At 33.1% G+C, this 20,448-nt stretch overlaps 2 protein-coding genes across 2 annotated transcripts; both read left to right on the top strand.

Annotated features, from left to right (window-relative positions):
- The first annotated feature begins 9,887 nt into the window (after positions 1-9,887).
- On the top strand, positions 9,888-12,221 carry LOC133287924 (cytochrome P450 81E8-like). The gene is made up of 2 exons (XM_061485631.1): positions 9,888-10,781; positions 11,616-12,221. Exons 1-2 carry the CDS (start codon positions 9,897-9,899, stop codon positions 12,219-12,221), a joined length of 1,491 nt encoding a protein of 496 aa, XP_061341615.1. The 5' UTR covers positions 9,888-9,896.
- A 5,704-nt stretch (positions 12,222-17,925) lies between these two features.
- LOC133287244 (cytochrome P450 81E8-like) lies at positions 17,926-20,115 on the top strand. Its single transcript, XM_061484810.1, has 2 exons — positions 17,926-18,835; positions 19,296-20,115. The coding sequence occupies exons 1-2, from the start codon at positions 17,951-17,953 to the stop codon at positions 19,902-19,904; spliced, it is 1,494 nt and encodes a 497-aa protein (XP_061340794.1). The 5' UTR covers positions 17,926-17,950; the 3' UTR covers positions 19,905-20,115.
- The last annotated feature ends 333 nt before the right edge of the window (positions 20,116-20,448 follow it).

The following is a 20,448-nucleotide window of genomic DNA, read 5'->3' as shown; positions in this document are numbered from 1 at the left end:
CTCCGAAATCCTTTTTGTTTTTTAATTATCTATAATGTTTCTTTTTAATTAGAATGAAAAATGTTAGTACGTCTGTTACTTTCCATTTCCATTTATTTTAATCCTCGATTCATATTTTTATGGGTTTGATGTTTGTCGAGAGATAGACACAGAGAATAAAAATATGGAAGAGAGAAAGTGAGTGATTTTTTTAATTTAAATTTTAAATAAAAAATTAAATTATGTGTCTATCTCTCTTTTAAAATAACGTGAGTCTATGTCGTTGAAAATGAAAAACACTTTTTTTTTTTTTTTTTTTTTAACTAAACGGTCACTACGATGAAATTACTCACCCGCCAATATACATCAAATATTAGTGAATCTAGACTATAGTCTAGGTGTAAAGATGTAACCAAATTAAGTTGAGCCAGACACTAATAAGTTGGGATTTAACTTATTTCATCCAAAAGCTTAATTTTTTGATTGATTTAAATTTTTTTACATGATATCAGAGTTTTGGTGTCTTCAATTCAATCTTTGCCGCCAATCATTTTTTTATGAAATTTGTTTAGCACAGGTAGATTGAATTTAATGCATCATTCACCTTTTAATTTTAATAAATTCTCTTGTGAAAAGACGTATTAGAAATACATAAAATTATTAATATAATATCATCGAATAACTTAAAATTTTGAATTGAATTAATTTTTTATAATTAAAAATTGAAGGTGTGCAATTGAGTTGGGGCACCAGAGTATGTCTGTGATTAGATTCATTCGGTGATTTTTAACGGTGAATTGAAATTGCTAGCGGTGCCGCAAGAGTGGGGACAGTTTTGGGAGAGAAAAATTCTGATGATGAGTTGGGATGCCAACATATGGACCAAAATGAGTTCTAGTACATACCAAAAGATGCGTATGGTTCCGATGAAGATGTTTTGTATCCGATTTTTTAAAATTATTATAACTCATCTTTTTATTATGTCTTTAAGTTTCCATCAATACAAGCAGGTGAAGCAACGTAGCATAATAATTAAAAATTAATAATAATTTATTGTGCCAATTATAATTTAAACTTACTTATAAAATATTAACATTTTTACTCTATTTTAAAATTTGTTCTTAAATTAAATATTACATTAATTTAATGAGAAGAGATTTTTGACTTCGGTATGAATCACGCACTTATAATAACCAAGGCCGCAAATGCTCAATTTCTATAATAAATGGAGGGGAGTGGATAAAATTTCACACGACATTAATGATAAGTGGATCCAACTTATTTAATGTCTATTTGGATTCTCTCTTTCTTTTTTAACCTAGAAGCTACTTATAAGTAAAAGTTAGATTAAGAGCCTCTTTGGATCCTCTCTTTTTTAAGATAGAAGCTACTTACAAGCTAAAGTTAAAAAAAAAAAACTTAAAACAAGCTAAAAGTTGTTGGTAATTACATAAAAAATTTAGCTTAAAAACACATATTTCAAAAAAACTATCTCTCTCTTTCTATCTCTATAACTCTTAATTTTTAAAAAAAGCACACAATTCAAGAAAATCAGATAAGAGCTTTAAAAAGTTCCTCCTAGGAGCTTTTAGCTTTTAGCTTTTTTCTTCTTATAAATCTTTTTTCCATTATAAGAGTTCTTCTCGAAACCTGTTTGGCTCAACTTATGCTTATAAGTAGCTTCAAGTTTAAAAGAGAGAGGATCCAAACATGCACTAAACTATTTTTGAGAAAAGCTCTTATAATGAAAAAAAAAAATTATAATAAAAAAAAACTAAAAGGCAAAAGCTCTTATAAGTTTTTCTTGAATCCTGTGTTTTTTTTAAATTAAGAGCTAAAGAGATAGAGAAAGAGAGAATTTTCTTGAAATATGTGCTTTTGAGCTAAAAAATATATGTAATCACCAAATAACTTTTAACCTTTTTTCGCTTTAGCTTATAAATAGCTTCTAGCTTAAAAAATAGAGGATTCAAACAAACTCTTTAATGCATGCAAAGAAAGAGATGGACACAAAAATTTTAAATGAGCATGTCCCTAAAATTTTAACATGAGAGGATTCATTTCCAATGATATCTCTAGAAGCTAAATTAAATCCCACTAAGATAAGTAAAAACGAACTACTATTTACTTAAAAGTTTGTAACTTGAATTCGTGATTAATATTCTGACATCATTTTACCATGAAATTATATAGTTAAAAAAATACAAATCTATATTAATTTTTTTGAAAATATTGCCTTTAAATTATCAATGAAAAATATTAATGGAATTGGACTGTTCCTTCTGGTTTAGGATGTTTAAGCAAAATCAATCCTATTTTTAGTTGAAATTAGTTGTATTATAAACCACAAAATGCATGATCACTGACACAACATCGCATGGGAGTAGATTTTTGGTACAGCGGGAATTGAATAGGTACTCCCTTATCAAAAATGAAAAAAAATGACATGGAAGGAAATAATCATAAAAATAAGGGTAGTGTAAATATATTAATTTTTATATTTGATAAAGGATGTATCGAGTGATCGATATATCTATATTACTGAAAATATTTTCAAACATGGAAAACTTAGAAGGCAGCAAAACAAAAAAGATAAAAGAGATTTGCAACAATCAACCAAATTATTGCGTGGGTTCGTCTTCCTGAATTTCCTATGGAATACGTGAACACTGTTTTGGTTAAAAACATAGGAAATTGGCTGGGGAAATTTATTAGAGTGGATGTGGCTACTACTTCGCTTGCTAGGAGTAGATTTGCAAGAATGTGCGTTGAATTAGATCTTAGCAAGCCTCTACAAGTAAAGTATAAGATGGATGGAAGAATCAAGAAGATTGAATATGAGGATTTGCACCTAATCTGCTATGAGAGTGGTAAGTATTGTCATAAGATGGAAAATTGTGTGAACAAAGAAGTAGCTGAACAAGGTTCAACCTCAGGGGATGGGATTATGGGTAATGATAATAATCAAAGTGATGCAACTTTAAATTCAGGGGAGGCAAATCCGAAATTTGGCCCCTGGATGTAGGTGATGTAGGTAAAACATAAGGTACAACAGTTTTATATCAATCATCTTCTCAGAGTTCTCTTCAATCCAAAAATAGAAATTCAGAATCTCAACCAATTTCTTTAGTTGAAATCAATTCAAAAATATTATTGGTTGGTGACAAAAATGAGGGAGATATTAGGAACCTGCCTAAAGAAGTATCTGGTAAAGGAAAGGGTGAGATTGAGAATAAAAAAAATTCCCTTGCAGTTAGTAACAAATCGGATGCGTGATTCCACAGATAGGGAACTTTCGAGAGGAGAAAAACTGAAGCAGAGTTGCAACTCTCATTTGCTAATCCAAACCTTAATAAATGGAGGCAAGTCTCGGGTAATGGAAAACTTGATCAAAAATCGATTGGAGGTGGTTTGGAACCAAACCCTCCAGATGTGATGATGGTGGACAGACATCAAGATGGACAAAAAAATGTCAATTTGGAAGATCAAGTTGAAGAAGAAGATTTATTGCAGAAAGGAGAAAAAGAACAGATATCTCTTAAGCCTGCAAATTATCATTCTAGTTATTGATGAATTTTTTGATTTGGAATTCTAGAGAGGCTGCCAAAAGAGAATTCGGTGGATCTCTTAAGTCTATGTTTAGGAAGAATAATGTAAATATTATTGTCCTTCTTGAACCTATAACCCAAAGTGGAGTCTGTAATAAACTATTGAAGAAGCTGGGATTTGATAGTTCAGTTGTGGAAGAAGCTATTGGATTTGCTGGTGGAATTTGGATCAAGTGGCATAGCAAGAATGTAGATTTGGTTGTGATATCCCAAACTCCCCAGTTTATCCACTGTAGTGTGAAAATCCCTTCAGAGCAGTCTTTTAATTTTACAACTATTTATGCTAGCCCATCCCAAAATTTGAGAGAAAATCTTTGGAATGATCTCTGTAATCTTAGTGGCTCTATTTCTGGCCCCTGGCTTCTAGGAGGGGATTTCAATGAAATTGCATATACATATGAAAAAAGGGGTGTTGCGGCTGATCCATCAAGATGTGTTAAGTTCGTATCAGTGCTTGAAGAATGTTAGGTTACTGATATGGGTTGTGATGGCTCACTACTTACTTGGCAGGGTCCAAAATGGGCTAATTTGGATAAAATCTTCAAACGGCTTGATAGAGTTGTGGAAAATTTGAATTGGAGAATGATGTTTGATGAAGCCAGAGTCTCATCTCTTCCTCGTTTATTATCTGATCATAATCCGCTTATGATCAAACTTTTTGAAGGTGCTAGAGATAATAGCACGAGGCCATTTTATTTTTTTGCAGTCTGGCAGGAGCATCAAGCTTTTAATGATTTTCTGAAATCAAAATAGGATCATGATTTTGATTTACCTTCTATGCTCCAAAGGTCAGTACCAGATATTAAAGTTTGGAATAAAAGAGTCTTTGGCAACATTGATAGGAGGAAGAACAATCTCATTAATAGAATTTCTAAAATTCAATGTAATAGAGAACAAAATGATTCTGATAACTTAAAGAGAATTGAGAAAAATTGTAAAAGATTGCTGGTAAATGTCCTTCGAGAAGAGGAGATTTTATGGTTTCAGAAGTCAAGGCAAAAGTGGATAGTAGATCGGGGATAGAAACACAAGATTCTACCATCTTAGTACAGTTGTTAGAAGGAATACAAATAAAATTTTTAGGCTCAGAAATGATGGTGGTGCCTGGATATCATATCCCAACGAGCTTAAAAATTTGGCTTGCAATTTCTTTAAAGTTCTTTTTTCTGAAGATGTTAAAAATAGAAGATGGATTACTTCATAAAGCTTGTGGCCAGACCTCTCGCGAAGAGATATGGATTCCTTTTATAAGTATCCAAATGAAATGGAGATAAAACAAACAATGTTCAATATGGGTGGTTTCAAAGCCCCAGGGATTGATGGTTTCCCTGCCAAACCACAAGTTTGCTCCCTAATTCATCAGATTTGGAATTACCCAGATATGTTGGCTTTTATTAATTCTACACTTATGGCTCTTATCCTAAAGTCCAGAATCCTTCACAGATTAGCCAATTTCGTCCGATATCTCTTTGCCCGGTGGTCTACAAAATTATAAGCAAGATCATTGTTAGTCAGTTAGAACCAATCATGTCAAAAGTGGTGTCTCCAGCTCAAACAAGCTTTGTTCAACAAAAGCATATCTAAGACAATTATTATTGTACAAAAGCTTGTTCATTCAATGAGGAAAATGAGGGGGAGAAAGTGTTTTATGGCGGTCAAAGTTGATCTTGAGAAGGCTTATGACCAACTCGATTGGAATTTTATTCGTTTAGTTCTGAAGGAAATTAAGATTCTTGGTCATCTATTAATTTAATCATGTCAACTGTTTCTAGCCCAAGGACTAGTGTAATTTGGAATGGTAGCTTGACAAAAGAATTTCAGCCCAGTAGAGGTATCAGACAAAGGGATCCATTGTCTCCTTATCTGTTTGTTTTAACTATGGAGAATCTATCTCATATCATTGATACGACCGTCAATGGTGGAATGTGGAATCCGATTAGAGCAGGTAAGGGTGGTCCAAAAATATCTCATCTGTTATTTGCAGCTGATCTGATGTTGTTCTTAGAGGCAAGTGAGGAGAAGATCCATGTTCTGCTTAGGTGTCTTAACATGTTTGGTGAAATATCAGGTCAAAAGGTTAGCCAACAAAAAACCAGTGTATATTTCTCTAAGAACATACCGGATGATATTGCAAAAAGAATTACATAAGTGAGTGGTTTTAAAAGAGTTTCTAATGTAGGAAGATACCTAGAAGCAATGAATAATCATGGTAGAGTAACTAAAAATTTGTTTACTGGAATTGTTGATAGAGTGAAGGAAAGATTTAACAGTTGGCAAGTCCAATCCCTCACTCAAGCTGGAATAGTATTCTTAGCTCAATCTGTACTGGTACAATACCATTCTATCATATGCAAAGCATTATGCTTCGTAAGACTATATGCAATGAGCTGGAACAAATTATGAGGTTCTTCATTTGGAATGATTCGAGCAGTAAAAAACACATGCACCTCATTAGTTGAGATGCTATAACAAAGCCGAAAAGCTCAAGTGCTTTAGGATTTAGAAAATTATTTGTCATGAATGAAACTTTTATTGAAAAATTGATCTGGGCATTTTTGAATGAACCTGATCAGTTGTGGGTTAAAGTGCTAAAAGAAAATTATATTCATGTTGATAATGTCTATGAGGGAATCATTTGTAAAAATGGCAACTCACGTCTTTTGAAGTTTTTTTGTGTTGTCTGGAACAAGCTTCAACCAAGACTGATTTGAGATGTTGGGGATGGAACATCAGTAGATTTTTGGAGAGATAAGTGGGTGGATTATGATAGTAATTTATCCAACAAAGCTATTTGTTCTATCCCGCAGTCTGAGATTGGCAGGAAGGTTGTGGAATATGTCACAAAAGATGAAGTGTAGGATTGTTGGAAAATGTCAAACTTTCTCCCTCAAGAAATTATTCAAGTTATTAGAAGTTATATTCCTCCTCGTGAATCAAATGGAGCTGATAGAGTATCTGGTCTATCATATGGAAGTTGACAGTTCCTAATCAGATCAGACTTTTTGTGTGGAAAATTTGTCATCATAGACTTCCAACTAGGAACTTATTGGCAAAAATAAACATGGCTCATGCTACCTGTCCTCTGTGTAGCTTAGAAGATGAGACTATTTTACATATGGTTAGAGATTGTGTACATATCAAAAAGCTTTGGTTGGAATTGCTTTAGCGTGATAAGGAAATGAGTTTTTTTCTTCAGATCTCGACTTGTGGCTACTAAAAAACATGAAGAATGATTTTCAGGTATGATTTAATGTTCCTCGGTTTCTGGTTTTTATTGTAACTGTTTGGAATGCCTGGTGGTGGAGAAATAAAATTGTTCATGGTAAGGAAATGAATTGGTAAAGCACACAAAATTTAATTTATTGAATCAAAAGCTAGGGAGTTTTCTGTAGCTTGGGGGAGTCATCATGGAATAATGTCTAGAAGAACTCAGGGTTATATTTCTGTTAGATGGGATCCTCCGAAAATTTGATCGATAAAAATAAATACTGATGGGTAGGCTAGAAGTAATGGTGGTGGGGCTACATGCGAGGCTATCATCAGAGATGAGACTAGTTGTTGGCTGCATGGTTTGGCTTATCATATTGGCCAATGTTCAGCTTTTGTTGCTGAATTATGGGGCGTTCTCAAAGGTCTTGAAGCTGTTTGGGCTGGGGGTTGGAGACGCTGCATTTTAGAAAGTGAATCAAGTTCAGTTATCGCTTTGCTCACCATGAATGGGAGAGCAGCTCGAAAGTCTAGCCTGGTGACTCGCATTCGAGCTTGGTTCGGAAGGATTGAGATGTTCACCTAGTACATGTCTTCAGAGAAAGTAATAGCTGTGCAGATTGGTTATCTAATATCCCCTTGATCATTTAATAGAGAATAATCTGTGTAATTTTACCTCCCCTCCCTCTGGTATTTTGCCATTGTATTCTTTGGTTTGTAATTTGCGTAAGATTGTTTTGACTTGAATTTTTTTTGGGGCTTTTTATCCCCCTCTTGTTTACCAAAAAATAAAAATAAAAAGAAATTTGCAAGTGAATTGCCTTTGGAACAAAGAATGGCATGTGTCGACAAATTTAGAGTATGTGTCTACTAATCTACTGCACGAATGACTATTCCCTAATGGGACATTGGGAGAGGGGAAATTTTTTTATTTTTGAAAATTACGATTTCTGGGAATATGCTGGAAAAGTAAATTTATCAGGAATGTTACTAAAAAACTATTTGATAAGCTAAAATATTCTCCGTAATGTTGGCTCAAATTTCCTGATTCTATGTTTGGTTGATTGTCAATGATTATTGAGAATGTGAGTTGCTTTTACAAAACTAACTTTTGATGAATTTTTGAAAAAAAATTCTGATATTACTCAAAAGGATGAAAACCCGGCGTTGGAAATCAAGTCATATAGTCTTTCTCTCTCTCTTATACATAAGTACTCATATTGTCTTCTTAACTTTTCAGATTATTATATCAGTGGCGATAATTTTTTTTTTTTTTTTTTGAGTTACCCAACCCTAATTACCTCTTTGAGGCGAGTTGACTCCCTCTGGTATCCCCACAAGCTTTGACTCTTTTAGCCGGCTATGAGACTAATCCAGAGTGCAGGGGTCAGTGATGGCTAAAGGTTCAGCCCCCTCTCCCAAGAATGCATTCAGCGGGAATCGAACACATGTCCAACCCCACTAACTCAGCGCCAAAGAACCAACTGAGCTGCACCCATTGGGTAGTGGCGGTAATTTCTTGAGATGCAAAACCATATGTTAAACAACTAAGCGTAAAATTTTGATCTTCTAATTTCATGTAATCTCAATAGTTTTGCCCATTTTTGGTAGCCTATATCATCTTCCAGGACTAATAGTTTATTATTGGTAGGGGTATAATTAAAGAGGCCATCAAGCTTTTTCACTAAATAGAAAATATATGAGTAGAATATTTTGAATCAGGTTAATTAGTCAAATACAAATTAAGACATCCTTAATATATATTTTTATAAAATATGGTCTGATCTATTAATACATTTAAACCATCAATCTTCAAGGCGAATTCGAAAAAGTAACTAAACTAGTTTTCTTTTTTTAAAAAAAAATTATTTAGATAACTATTTTATTTTATTAAAAATAAATAATATGATATTTAGAAACAGACCGGTGACCTATTATTTATGAAAAATATTACTCTCCTTTCACATAAGATAATTTCTCTCATGTTCCCTCACTTCGATTTTCGCACCCCATCTTTTTTTTTTCTTTTTTCTTTTTTCTTATAATGGTAGGATTCATTCATTTTATCTCTACAACATAAGATAATTATCTTATGTAAAAGGAGACTAATAAAACCCATTATTTATACAGACTTTTTCTTAGACCTGATCTTGTGTTAGTTTACTAAACAAATTAGGCTAGATCTGTCAAACCTTAATTATAAACCATATATATGTAGAATATTGGTATACTCTATTGGCTAAATGCAAAACTAAGACATCCTTAGCTATTATTTTATAAAAAAATCTGGCCAGTCATATTAGCTATTTAATTAAACCCATTAAACTCTCGAGCATATCGAGAATTAGGAAAAGAAATAATTATACTAATATTATTTTATTATTTGAAATTAATTAAATAATACTTTAAATTTAAATAATTTAAAATAATTAATATAATATAGATTTGTCTAAGCGTATTTTCTTAAATTTATAATATAGTTTTGTCTAAGCGTATTTTCTTAAATCTAAATTTTTATTATTTTACTAAATATGAGAATGATCTATTTACACATTTAATTATTAGACTTTAACAATAGAGGATAGTTTAGTTATGAAAATATAAGCAGAATTAAATATTAAGTAACTTCCCAATATAAGTTTACTGTAAATTATTTAAAATTTATCCTTATAGCAAATGGCCCTAAAGTCTTATCCAATGGAATCGTTGGTGCTGAAAATATTTTTAGTGGTAGGTAATGTATCCTTTAGTAAAAAAAAATAATATATTTATATTATTTCTATCTTTATAATTATTTTTTCCTATATTTTTTTGTCCTTTTAAGCAAGCAAGGGAATAGGTAAGCACACAAATTAAATGTGCTCAGTGCAGAGATAACTGGATGTCTTGTAAGATATCAGATTACGTAAGCTCAAACGCAATCGAAGCCACAACTGGTACGTACGATAACTGGATGTTTTGTATGTGACAGTACATGTCACATGCCTTTATAAACTCCACTGTAAGTGGTGATCAGAATGATCAACCAACAATTGTTGTGGCCTTAACTGTCTCTAGCTAGATAGTACCAAAACACAATCTAGCGACCTTCAATTTTCAAACATGTCCCCAATCTTCTATTTCTCCCTCCTCTCTCTTGTTTTTCTTGTCACTTTGAAGCTCTTGTTCCAAACAAGAAGATTCAAAAACCTTCCCCCAGGTCCACCTTCTCTTCCTATTGTCGGAAACCTCCATCAACTTAAACAGCCACTCCACCGCACCTTCCATGGCCTATCGCAAAAATATGGCCAAACCTTTTCTCTTTGGTTCGGATCACGTCTTGTAGTTGTTGTTACATCTCCATCAGCAGTGCAAGAATGCTTTACCAAAAACGATATCATCCTAGCAAATCGTCCTCACTTTCTCAATGGCAAGTACATCGGCTACAACAACACCACCGTATCACTATCCTCCTACGGCGACCATTGGCGCAATCTCCGCCGCATCATAGCCCTTGAGGTTCTCTCTTCCCACCGTCTCAACTCTTTCTCGGAAATTCGAAAGGACGAGGTCATGAGGCTAATACGAAAGCTGGCTCAAGACTCGTGCAAGAACTTTGCCAAAGTGGAGCTCCAAACTAAGTTTTCAGCAATGTCGTTTAACACTATAATGAGAATGGTCTCCGGGAAAAGGTACTATGGTGAGGACTGTGACGTCACTCATTTTGAGGAAGCAAGGAAATTCCGAGAAATCATCAAAGAGTTGGTAATGTTAGGAGGGGCTAACAACCCAAGCGACTTCTTAGCATTACTGAGGTGGTTTGATTTTGATGATTTGGAGAAGAGGTTAAAGAGGATTAGTAAGAGAATAGATGCGTTCTTACAAGGACTCGTTGATGAGCATCGTAACGGGAAGCAGCATACCAATACTATGATAGACCATCTCTTAACCCAACAACAAACACATCCTGAATACTATACGGATCAAATCATCAAAGGACTTATTCTGGTAACTGTTGCTATCTATATTTTTTCCTATATTTATTTATATATACATTGCCATGATTGCTACAGAGACATGTCAAATATAAATTTGAATGTTTAATTAAGAATTACTTCTCAAATAAAGGGGTGGAATCATACAAGGAATTTGCATTTGTCATTTATCATGACACAACAAAGTTTCTTACACACATAATATTTTATGGGGCTCACACTTTTTGAACAAGATTTAAAAATTACGGCACGCAAAACGAATCTTTATAACATTACACAATTATTTTTCATACCACATAACTCTTATAAAACCCATCATACAACGCATTAACAAATAAATATAATGGTCACTTTTTGTATTTGTTCCATGGTGCCGTATTTTGATTTCCTACTTTACTGACTAGTAAACCTGAGTCTGAGAGCAAGGAGATTAGTGCAATCTGCAAAAGCACAAAGAGGCACTTTTTAAAGGGTGTGTATTTATCATTTAACATGACACAACAAACTTTTTTACACACATAATATTTTATGGGATCCACACTTTTTGAAAAAAAAATAAAAAAAAAATTACGGCACGCAAAACGAATCTCTATAACATTACACAATCATTTTTCCTACAATATAACTCTTATAAAACCCCTTTTAAATTAATCATTTTATTCAACACTGGTATACAGAAGTTTGGAAAGCACCTATGCAAAAAGTGGATAGCCAGATCCGTTGCTTTTATCAGAGGATGGATTACTAACTACATCAAAATATATTAATTAATTTTAAAGAAAGTAAAAGTATAATTTTCCTTATTCGCTGTATTGATATTTGATAGTGCCTTTGTTGGACTTTCCAGGTAATGGTGCTTGCAGGAACAGACACATCATCTGTGACTTTAGAATGGGCAATGTCTAATTTATTGAATCATCCAGAAATATTGAAAAAGGCAAGAAATGAAATAGATACAAAAATAGGACAAGATCGCCTAGTAGATGAGTCTGACATTTCAAAACTCCCGTACCTTCAAAGCATTGTCTATGAGACACTTCGGTTGCATCCTGCCGCTCCATTGTTGGTACCCCATTTGTCTTCAGAAGATTGCAGTGTAGGAGAATATAATATCCCACAAAACACTATTGTGTTGGTTAATGCTTGGGCCATTCATAGAGATCCCAAGTTTTGGTGTGACCCTACACGCTTTAAGCCCGAGAGGTTTGAGAAAGAAGGCGAAGCAAACAAGCTGCTTTCATTTGGGCTAGGTAGAAGGGCTTGTCCCGGATCGATCTTTGCTCAACGCACTGTGGGCTTAACTTTGGGCTTATTGATTCAATGTTTTGAGTGGAAACGAATAGGAGAGGAAAAAATTGACCTGACTGAAGAAAAGGGAATCACCATGTCAAAGAAAATTTCCTTAGAAGCCATGTGTAAAGTGCGCCTACCATTGGCAGTTGAGAGTTCCTGAAATAAGCATGCACAAGGGTATAATCATCTCGAAGAAGTTATGGAAGTTATATATGTAAAATAAAATGAATAATATCTGTGCTAAAATAAAGGTAGGATCGCCAATGGCGCTTAAACTTTTTCTCCGAAATACTTTTTGTTTTTCAATCATCTATAATGTTTCTTTTTAATTAGAATGAAAAATGTTAGTACGTATGTTACTTTCCTTTTCCATTTACTTTAATCCTTGATTCATTTTTTCATTTTTAACTAAACGGACTCTATAACGAAATTACTCGCCCACCAATATACATCAAATATTACTGAATCTAGACTAGAGTCTAGATGTAACCAAATTAAGTGTAGCCGGACAGTAATAAGTGTGGGCTTTAACTTAATAAAAAAATTAGTTTGAGCTAGCTCATGATTGGTTCGGACTGATTATTATGATAATCCCATAAAATTAGTGTTAGAAAAATTAAATCTATATTTCATAAAGAGAAATATGTTCCTTTTGTTTGCATTAAATAATTTTACTTCATATAATATACAAAAAGTAAGTGAATTTTTCTTTCTTTCTATTTTTCTTAGTGAATTTCATCCAATATTTTATATATTGTATGAGACAAAACATATTCCCTTTTTATAGTACATACAATTGGATAGAATTTGCTGTTAAAAGTATAAAAGAAATGATGGGTTTGATGTTAAGGCCGTACGTTTTATCCCGCACAGAATTTCATTGGAGACAATCTTTGTCATGGAAGTTAAACCTTGGGTGCTAACCATACATCACTTTTAAAAAAAAAAAAAAATTTGGATTTCCAAAGAAATTATGAAAAAGGACTTGGATTCAAATAGTATTAAAAAATTTCAATTTTAAAAAAAATATTGTACACATGAGAAAATTCCAAAGATAGAGCTTGCTCGTCATGCCGAAAAGAACATCCATTTTTTTTTTTTTTGGTACATTGCCAGAAGGTATCCTCATTCAATCTTCTCCAGGCACCATGCCCTCGGGGTACGGTCCGTTTGGGCTAGCCCCTCATTGTAACAGTGGGTGCACTAAACTTCGCAACCGAAGAAAGAACGAGACTAATTCCTCCAACCGAAGATTTTTTGGCTTATCCTCTAGCCCCAAAAGATTTTTCAAGAAACTGTTTGAGGCAGGGTTTGATCTCTGCACCAAGTAATCCCTTGGGAGCTCAGGTGCCAACTGAGCTACCCTTGGAGGTTAGAACATCCATTATTAATTGGACCAATGCATGTACAGAAATAGATAAAAAATGGAAATCATACGGAAATTCATGCAATATGTCGATTGCGAGACCTAACCTTCAAATTCTTATAGGAGTGATCAGTTCATACAAGGATATAAAAATTCATGCAAGGTAAAACACAAATACTGAAATAATTTATTAAAGAAATTAAATCAAACTAAAAATAGGATTCACATCGGATAGATAATCTAAACTACATAAATAAACTAGCCTAACATATTCATAAATCCAGAATAAAAATATGCTGAAAGATAAACATAGTTCATGATAAAACTTGATTAAAGACGATCAATGGTGAAGCTTTGATCTTCTTCTCCTCTTCTGGAATCCCGCTCCAGAATTTCTCCTCCGCTTCTGCCTTCTGCCTTCGTCTACGCGTTCGCCTTCTTTCGTCTTTTGAATGTGTCCCTTCTGAAGGCTTCGTCGCGTTGTATTTATAGGCTGAAAACTGGGCTTTGAGTTTTGGATCCGCTCGTTGAGGGGCTCGCTGAAGCGAGCTGCTTAGCGAGCTATTTTCCTTTACTCGCTCACTTGCTCGCTACGGGGAGCAGTGGAGCGAGCTCAATTGCTTTGCTCCCTGAAGCGAGCATTAAGGCGAGCTTGACCAATTATTTTATTTTTTATTTATTTTTGATTTATCTTCGACCAATTCTCCTTATCAGGTTAGTAGTAGTTTGTTCTTCTAGTATAAAACAACATGAAACAATGAGAAAATATTAGAATCTTATCTATTTGTTGGCATTTTAGTATTCTTTAAGATTATATCAATTAACACCATATATTTAATCATATTAATTAGGGAAATAATACTCTCATACTACATAAGAGTAACATCTTTTCCTACACAAATTCATTTTCCATGTCAATTAATTTTTCTTTTCTTTTTTAATATAAAAGATGAGACCTACATTTAACTTCTCTCTACTTTTTTTCTCTTCTACTATCCTACAACATGAGAAAACTTGAACCCTATTAATTATTATTTGAATTATTTTTAACATTAAAAATATAGTGTATTTGACACTTATCAAATATTAAAAGGCCCACCATGGAAATAAATATTTAGTGTTACACTAGTATCGAAAGTTCAGTAGGCCGTCTTGTTGCCACTCATTTTATAACATACAGAAAAATAATCCATATCAACTTCTCATTTGTCATTTAAATATTTTTGTTATTTTCATTTTTCCATCTTATGTTTGGTCTAACTCTCTGCGATCTCCCTCCCCTATCCATAATCTTCTTCCTGTGTCATCTCTCTCCCACTCATTCCCTCTTCTTTCTCTTCCCCTTTCCCCTTCCTCTTCCTAATATTTCTCTGCAATCCACATTTCTCGCACTATATCTCTACGTCAATTGGTTATTTATGTCCAACAGTTTTGTTTATCATTTCATTTATTGTAGAAGATGAAGAATATTTGTGAAGCCTGTAAGAAATCTTTAGGAAATTTCCGATGGCGTCCCTAGCTAGATCTCTCGTCTATTAGGGATTTTTGAGTTTATAATCACATATGAAATTCCTGCAACCTTCTAAACAAAATGGAAGAGAGTGGGAGAAATATGAAACAGGAAAAGGAAGAAAAAGAGACAGTGGGGGAGATATAGCAGAGGAAGAAGTTGAAAGAAAAAAGAGTGGATAGTGCTGAGTTAGACGAATGGAAAAATTTAAAGGGAAATCGTTTGATTATGTTACAAGAATTTGACTGTAGCTTCCCGTAGAGAAATTGAAATGTGTACAACATTTTTATGTTTTTTATTTTTTTATAAAAACTGAGGGGACCTACTTGCACTGTGAGTGTAGTATGATGCAACTTTCATCATGTGACATAATATTCATAAATCCCAAATTTAAATTAAAATAAAAACAAAAATAAGAAAATTTATTTTAAATTTTAAATGATGACATAACATGAATTATTTTTCTGTACGTTATAAAATGCGTGACACTACTACTGCACTCAGCAGTATTATAGCATTAAGGATTTATTTGGTGTGACGTATAAGATTTGATAGTATAAGTTTATACTATATGTTATGACATTTTCAGTTGTTTGGTGTGACCATCGTATAGTATAAGCTTATACAGCAGGACCTCTTAATACATCAAAACGATGTATAACTTAGGCATGTTTGGTGCATAGTATAGAATAAGGCCTGTTAGTAGAAGACCTGATAGTATAACGCTTGATTGTATAAGACCTGATTGAATTTTAATACTATCCAACGTTTGACACGGTATTGTATAAAATAATATATTGTATAAGATAATATCATCTAGTATTTGGTAATGTACTGTATACTATTTATAGGATGAAAATAAATATTTTTAATAAAAATATCCTTTAATAAAGAATTTATATAATTCTTCAAAAAATGTCATATGATATTAATTTTTATAAAAATTTATTGATCAGTGTGTTCAATATATAAATTATTTTTATAAAAATAAAAATATTCAATATTTTAAAAATTAATATATTGAAAAATTATTTTTTATTTTAATATATTAATATTAAAATAATATATTAATTTTTTAGAAACGATGTTAATACACCCACCTCTTATCAGGCCTTATCCCTTCCCCTTATGCCGGATTAAGTTATACGTCGTTTTGATGTATTAAGGGATCCTGCTGTATAAGCTTATACTATACGATGGTCACGCCAAACAACTGAAAATGTCATAACGTATAGTATAAGCTTATACTATCAGGCCTTATACGTCACACCAAACAGACCCTTAATCCGGCCTAAGGAGGAGAGATTAGGCCTGATAAGGGGTTGATGTATTAATATTGCTTACATTTACAATTTTCAAGAACTAATATATCATTTCAATATTAAATAATAAAATAATTTTTTTAATATATTAATTTTCAAAATATTTGAAGATATTATCTTATACAATACCATAGCAAATGCTGTATAACATTAAAATTTAATCAGGTCTTATGCTATCAGGCCTTATTCAATACTATGCACCAAACATGCCCTAAGAGTATGTTTGGATCCTCTCTCAAGTTAAATTAGAAGTTATTTTTAAGCTAAAATTAAAAAAAAAGAGTTAAAAACTGTTTGGTAATTATATAAAATCTTTAGCTTAAATGTTACTGAAAAAGACATATTTTAAGAAAATTATCTTTCTCTATACCTATAGCTCTTTATTTTTAAAAAAACATATAATTCAAGAAAATCAATCAGGTAAGAGCTTAAAACTTTTTTCTCCTAAAAGCTTTTAATTCTTTTCTTCATTATAAAAAAAATATTTTTTGATTATAAATTTTTTTCTCAAAATCTATTTAGCCAAACTTATACTTACAAGCAATTTCTAACTTAAAGAAAAGAGCATACAAATAGTCACTAAAAAGTTGTAGAGTAAAATTCCTTTTCGGTCCCAAAAAAAATATACGGTTTCGTCCCTTAAAAAAAATCAACTTTTGGACCATTTAAAATTCTAGTTATTTGAAATTGTGATCCCTTAAAAATTTAATGAAGACCCAATTTAATCCTTAAAAAAAGACTAATATAGATATATTTTTTTGTAAGGGACAAAAATAAAGATCATATATTTAGCAGGGACAAAAAAAAACTTTAGTCGAATTTATATTTTGTACTCAACATAGAGGGTAAGAAAACAGCAAAACAAAAAAGCAATATTGCAATTTGCAAGGGAATTGCGTTCAGAACAGAAATTGCTCCGTGTTAACAAATCTAGAGTACCTATTTAAAACAAATATTTGGTGTTACTATTGTACCAAGATTCAGTGCATCCCATCAATAAGAGTATTATACATTGTAGGAGAGAAAAAAAATTTGACAAAGAAAAAAATATTTAACTGACGTGTAATATTTTTATTGGTGGAATGTACTGAATCTTTAATACAACAGTAGCATTAAAATATTTATTCACCTGTTTAATAGTCCACCGAACGAGCGACCAATCCCGAAGTCTTATCCACGTGGGATCGTGGATGAGTGCAGAGCTAACTGCCTCTCGAGAAGGAAGCAATTTTTTTAAAATATTTTTATTATTGAATAAATTTCAAAATAACTTTATTAAATTAATATATAATTAATTCAAAGAAATATTTAAAAACATAAAAATATGAGTAATAGTTTTTTGATATAATAGAAAATAACTATTATCAACTACAGACTCATTTGTGGAGGTAGAGTCTACTCCCACGGGAGGAGAAAATAAATAAATAAAGTGAGACTCATATTAAATTTGTATGTGTAGAAGATAGATTATATCTTACGTAACATAAAAATAATAAATTCTAAAAAAATATATATAGTTTCAATATACCCGTGACCAATTCAATGAAGGATCGATTACGTAAGCTCAAACGCAACAGAAGCCACTAATATGCGGCAGTCTATGTCACATGACTTTATAAAGTCCAGTACAAGTGGGGATCAGAATCAACCTTGGCCCGAAACACAATCCAGTGAGCTTTTACTACACAGTCATGAACTACTTCTTCTATTTCTCCATCCTCTTTCTTGTTTTTCTTGTCACTTTGAAGCTTTTGTTTCAAACAAGAAGATTCAAAAGCCTTCCTCCAGGTCCACCTTCTTTTCCTATTATTGGAAACCTTCATCAACTCAAACAGCCACTCCACCGCACCTTCCATGCTCTATCACAAAAATATGGCCAAACTTTTTCTCTTTGGTTCGGATCCCGTCTTGTAGTTGTTGTTTCATCACCATCAGCAGTGCAAGAATGCTTTACCAAAAACGATATCATCCTAGCAAACCGTCCTCACTTTCTCACAGGAAAGTACATCGCGTACAACAACACCACCGTAGTAGCATCCCCCTACGGCGACCATTGGCGCAACCTCCGCCGCATCATTGCACTAGAGGTTCTCTCTTCACACCGTCTCAACTCTTTCTTGGAAGTTCGAAAGGACGAGATCATGAGGCTAATACAAAAGCTTGCTCAGGACTCGTGCAAGGATTTTGCCAAAGTGGAGCTTAAGTCCAAGTTTTCAGAAATGACGTTTAACACTATAATGAGAATGGTCTCGGGGAAAAGATACTATGGTGAGGACTGTGACGTCACTGATGTCGAGGAAGCAAGGCAATTCAGAGAAATCATCAAAGAGTTGACCTCTTTAGGAGGGGCAAACAACCCAAGTGACTTCTTAGCATTACTAAGGTGGTTTGATTTTGATAATTTGGAGAAGAGGCTAAAGAGGATTAGTAAGAGAACAGATGCGTTCTTACAAGGACTCGTTGATGAGCATCGTAATGGGAAACAGCATGCCAATACCATGATAGACCATCTCTTAACCCAACAACAAACACAGCCTGAATACTATTCGGATCAAATCATCAAAGGACTTATTCTGGTAACTGTTGTTATATACTTTTTTCTATTTTTATCAATATTAACATCATTGTTGTGGTCCATCTTGCCCCATCTTTACAGTGAGCTCGCAACCTCGTGTTGCAGATTAGGATAAGTTTATGAAAGAAAGAATAAAACAAAATAATATTATACGAAAGAAGATAAAAATGCCAACTAGGTGGATGGCATGAACCGTTGTTGTTATGCGCTCGCGGACCCAGATTGTCGACTAGTGATAGAGGATTGCTCTGGGAGTAGTGCAAAACCTTATCTTCGAAAAAGAAAAATGAAAACAGGCATGGTCTGCTACCGGTGATTGGGACTTGTTAAATTAATATGTTATTATATTATTATTTTATACTAGTACATCTGATATTATTACCATCGAAATTGATGTCATGAGGTAACTGTATAATTTTCCTTATTCGCTGTATTGATATTGCCTTTGTTGGACTTTCCAGGTAATGGTGCTTGCAGGAACAGACACATCATCTGTGACTTTAGAATGGGCAATGTCTAATTTATTGAATCATCCAGAAATATTGAAAAAGGCAAGAAATGAAATAGATGCACAAATAGGACAAGATCGCCTGGTAGATGAGTCTGACATTTCAAAACTCCCTTACCTTCAAAGCATTGTCTATGAGACACTTCGGTTGCATCCTGCCGCTCCATTGTTGGTACCCCATTTGTCTTCAGAAGATTGCACTGTAGGAGAATATAATATCCCACAAAACACTATTGTGTTGGTTAATGCTTGGGCCATTCATAGAGATCCCAAGTTGTGGTTTGACCCTACACGCTTTAAGCCCGAGAGGTTTGAGAAAGAAGGCGAAGCAAACAAGTTGCTTTCATTTGGGTTAGGTAGAAGGGCTTGTCCTGGAGAAAACTTGGCTCAACGCACAGTAGGCTTAACTTTGGGCGTATTGATTCAGTGCTTTGAGTGGAAACGAATAGGAGAGGAAGAAATTGATATGACCGAAGGAAAAGGGATCACCATGCCAAAGAAAATTTCCTTAGAAGCCATGACTAAAGTGCACCAATCATCAGCAATTAAGGATATTTTCTAAATGGCATAATCATCTTGAAGAAGCAAAGCAAGTATCTATGTATAATAAAATAAATAATATCGGTGCTAAAATAAGGGCTAGGTCACCAATGTAAAATTAGGTTTGATCCTCATCAGCGTATTTCTTTTTTCTTTTTCGGTAGAACTCATCAGCGTATTTCTATTTCTCCGAAATTCCTTAGCTTTTTTTTTATCTGAAAAATTTATTGTTAAAAAAAATGAAAAAAAAAAGGTAGTGTGTAAGTTGTTTTCCTTTTCCTTTTTAATCCTTAATTCATTTAATTTATGGTGGATATATGGTGTTTGAGATTAAATTACTTACCCACTAATATACACCTATTTCTCCGAAATCCTTTAGGTTTTTAATTATCTGAAAATTTTATTGTTAATTAAAATGAAAAAAAAAGTTTGTCCGTATGTTGTTTTCCTTTTCCTTTTTAATCCTTAATTCATTTAAAGTTAGTTCAAACCTAAATAGTTTTTTATACAAGTCTAAGCCTATTTTAATTTTGAAAAAAAGGCCAGGCCAGTTTGGCTCGTTTACA

This window comes from Gastrolobium bilobum, unplaced genomic scaffold, assembly GCF_033153095.1.
Source record: "Gastrolobium bilobum isolate Gb01-03AN ecotype WA unplaced genomic scaffold, APGP_CSIRO_Gbil_v1 utg2810, whole genome shotgun sequence".
Lineage (NCBI taxonomy): Eukaryota > Viridiplantae > Streptophyta > Magnoliopsida > Fabales > Fabaceae > Gastrolobium > Gastrolobium bilobum.
Note: the sequence above shows the minus strand (reverse complement) of the source record. Positions and strands in the feature narration are given on the sequence as shown.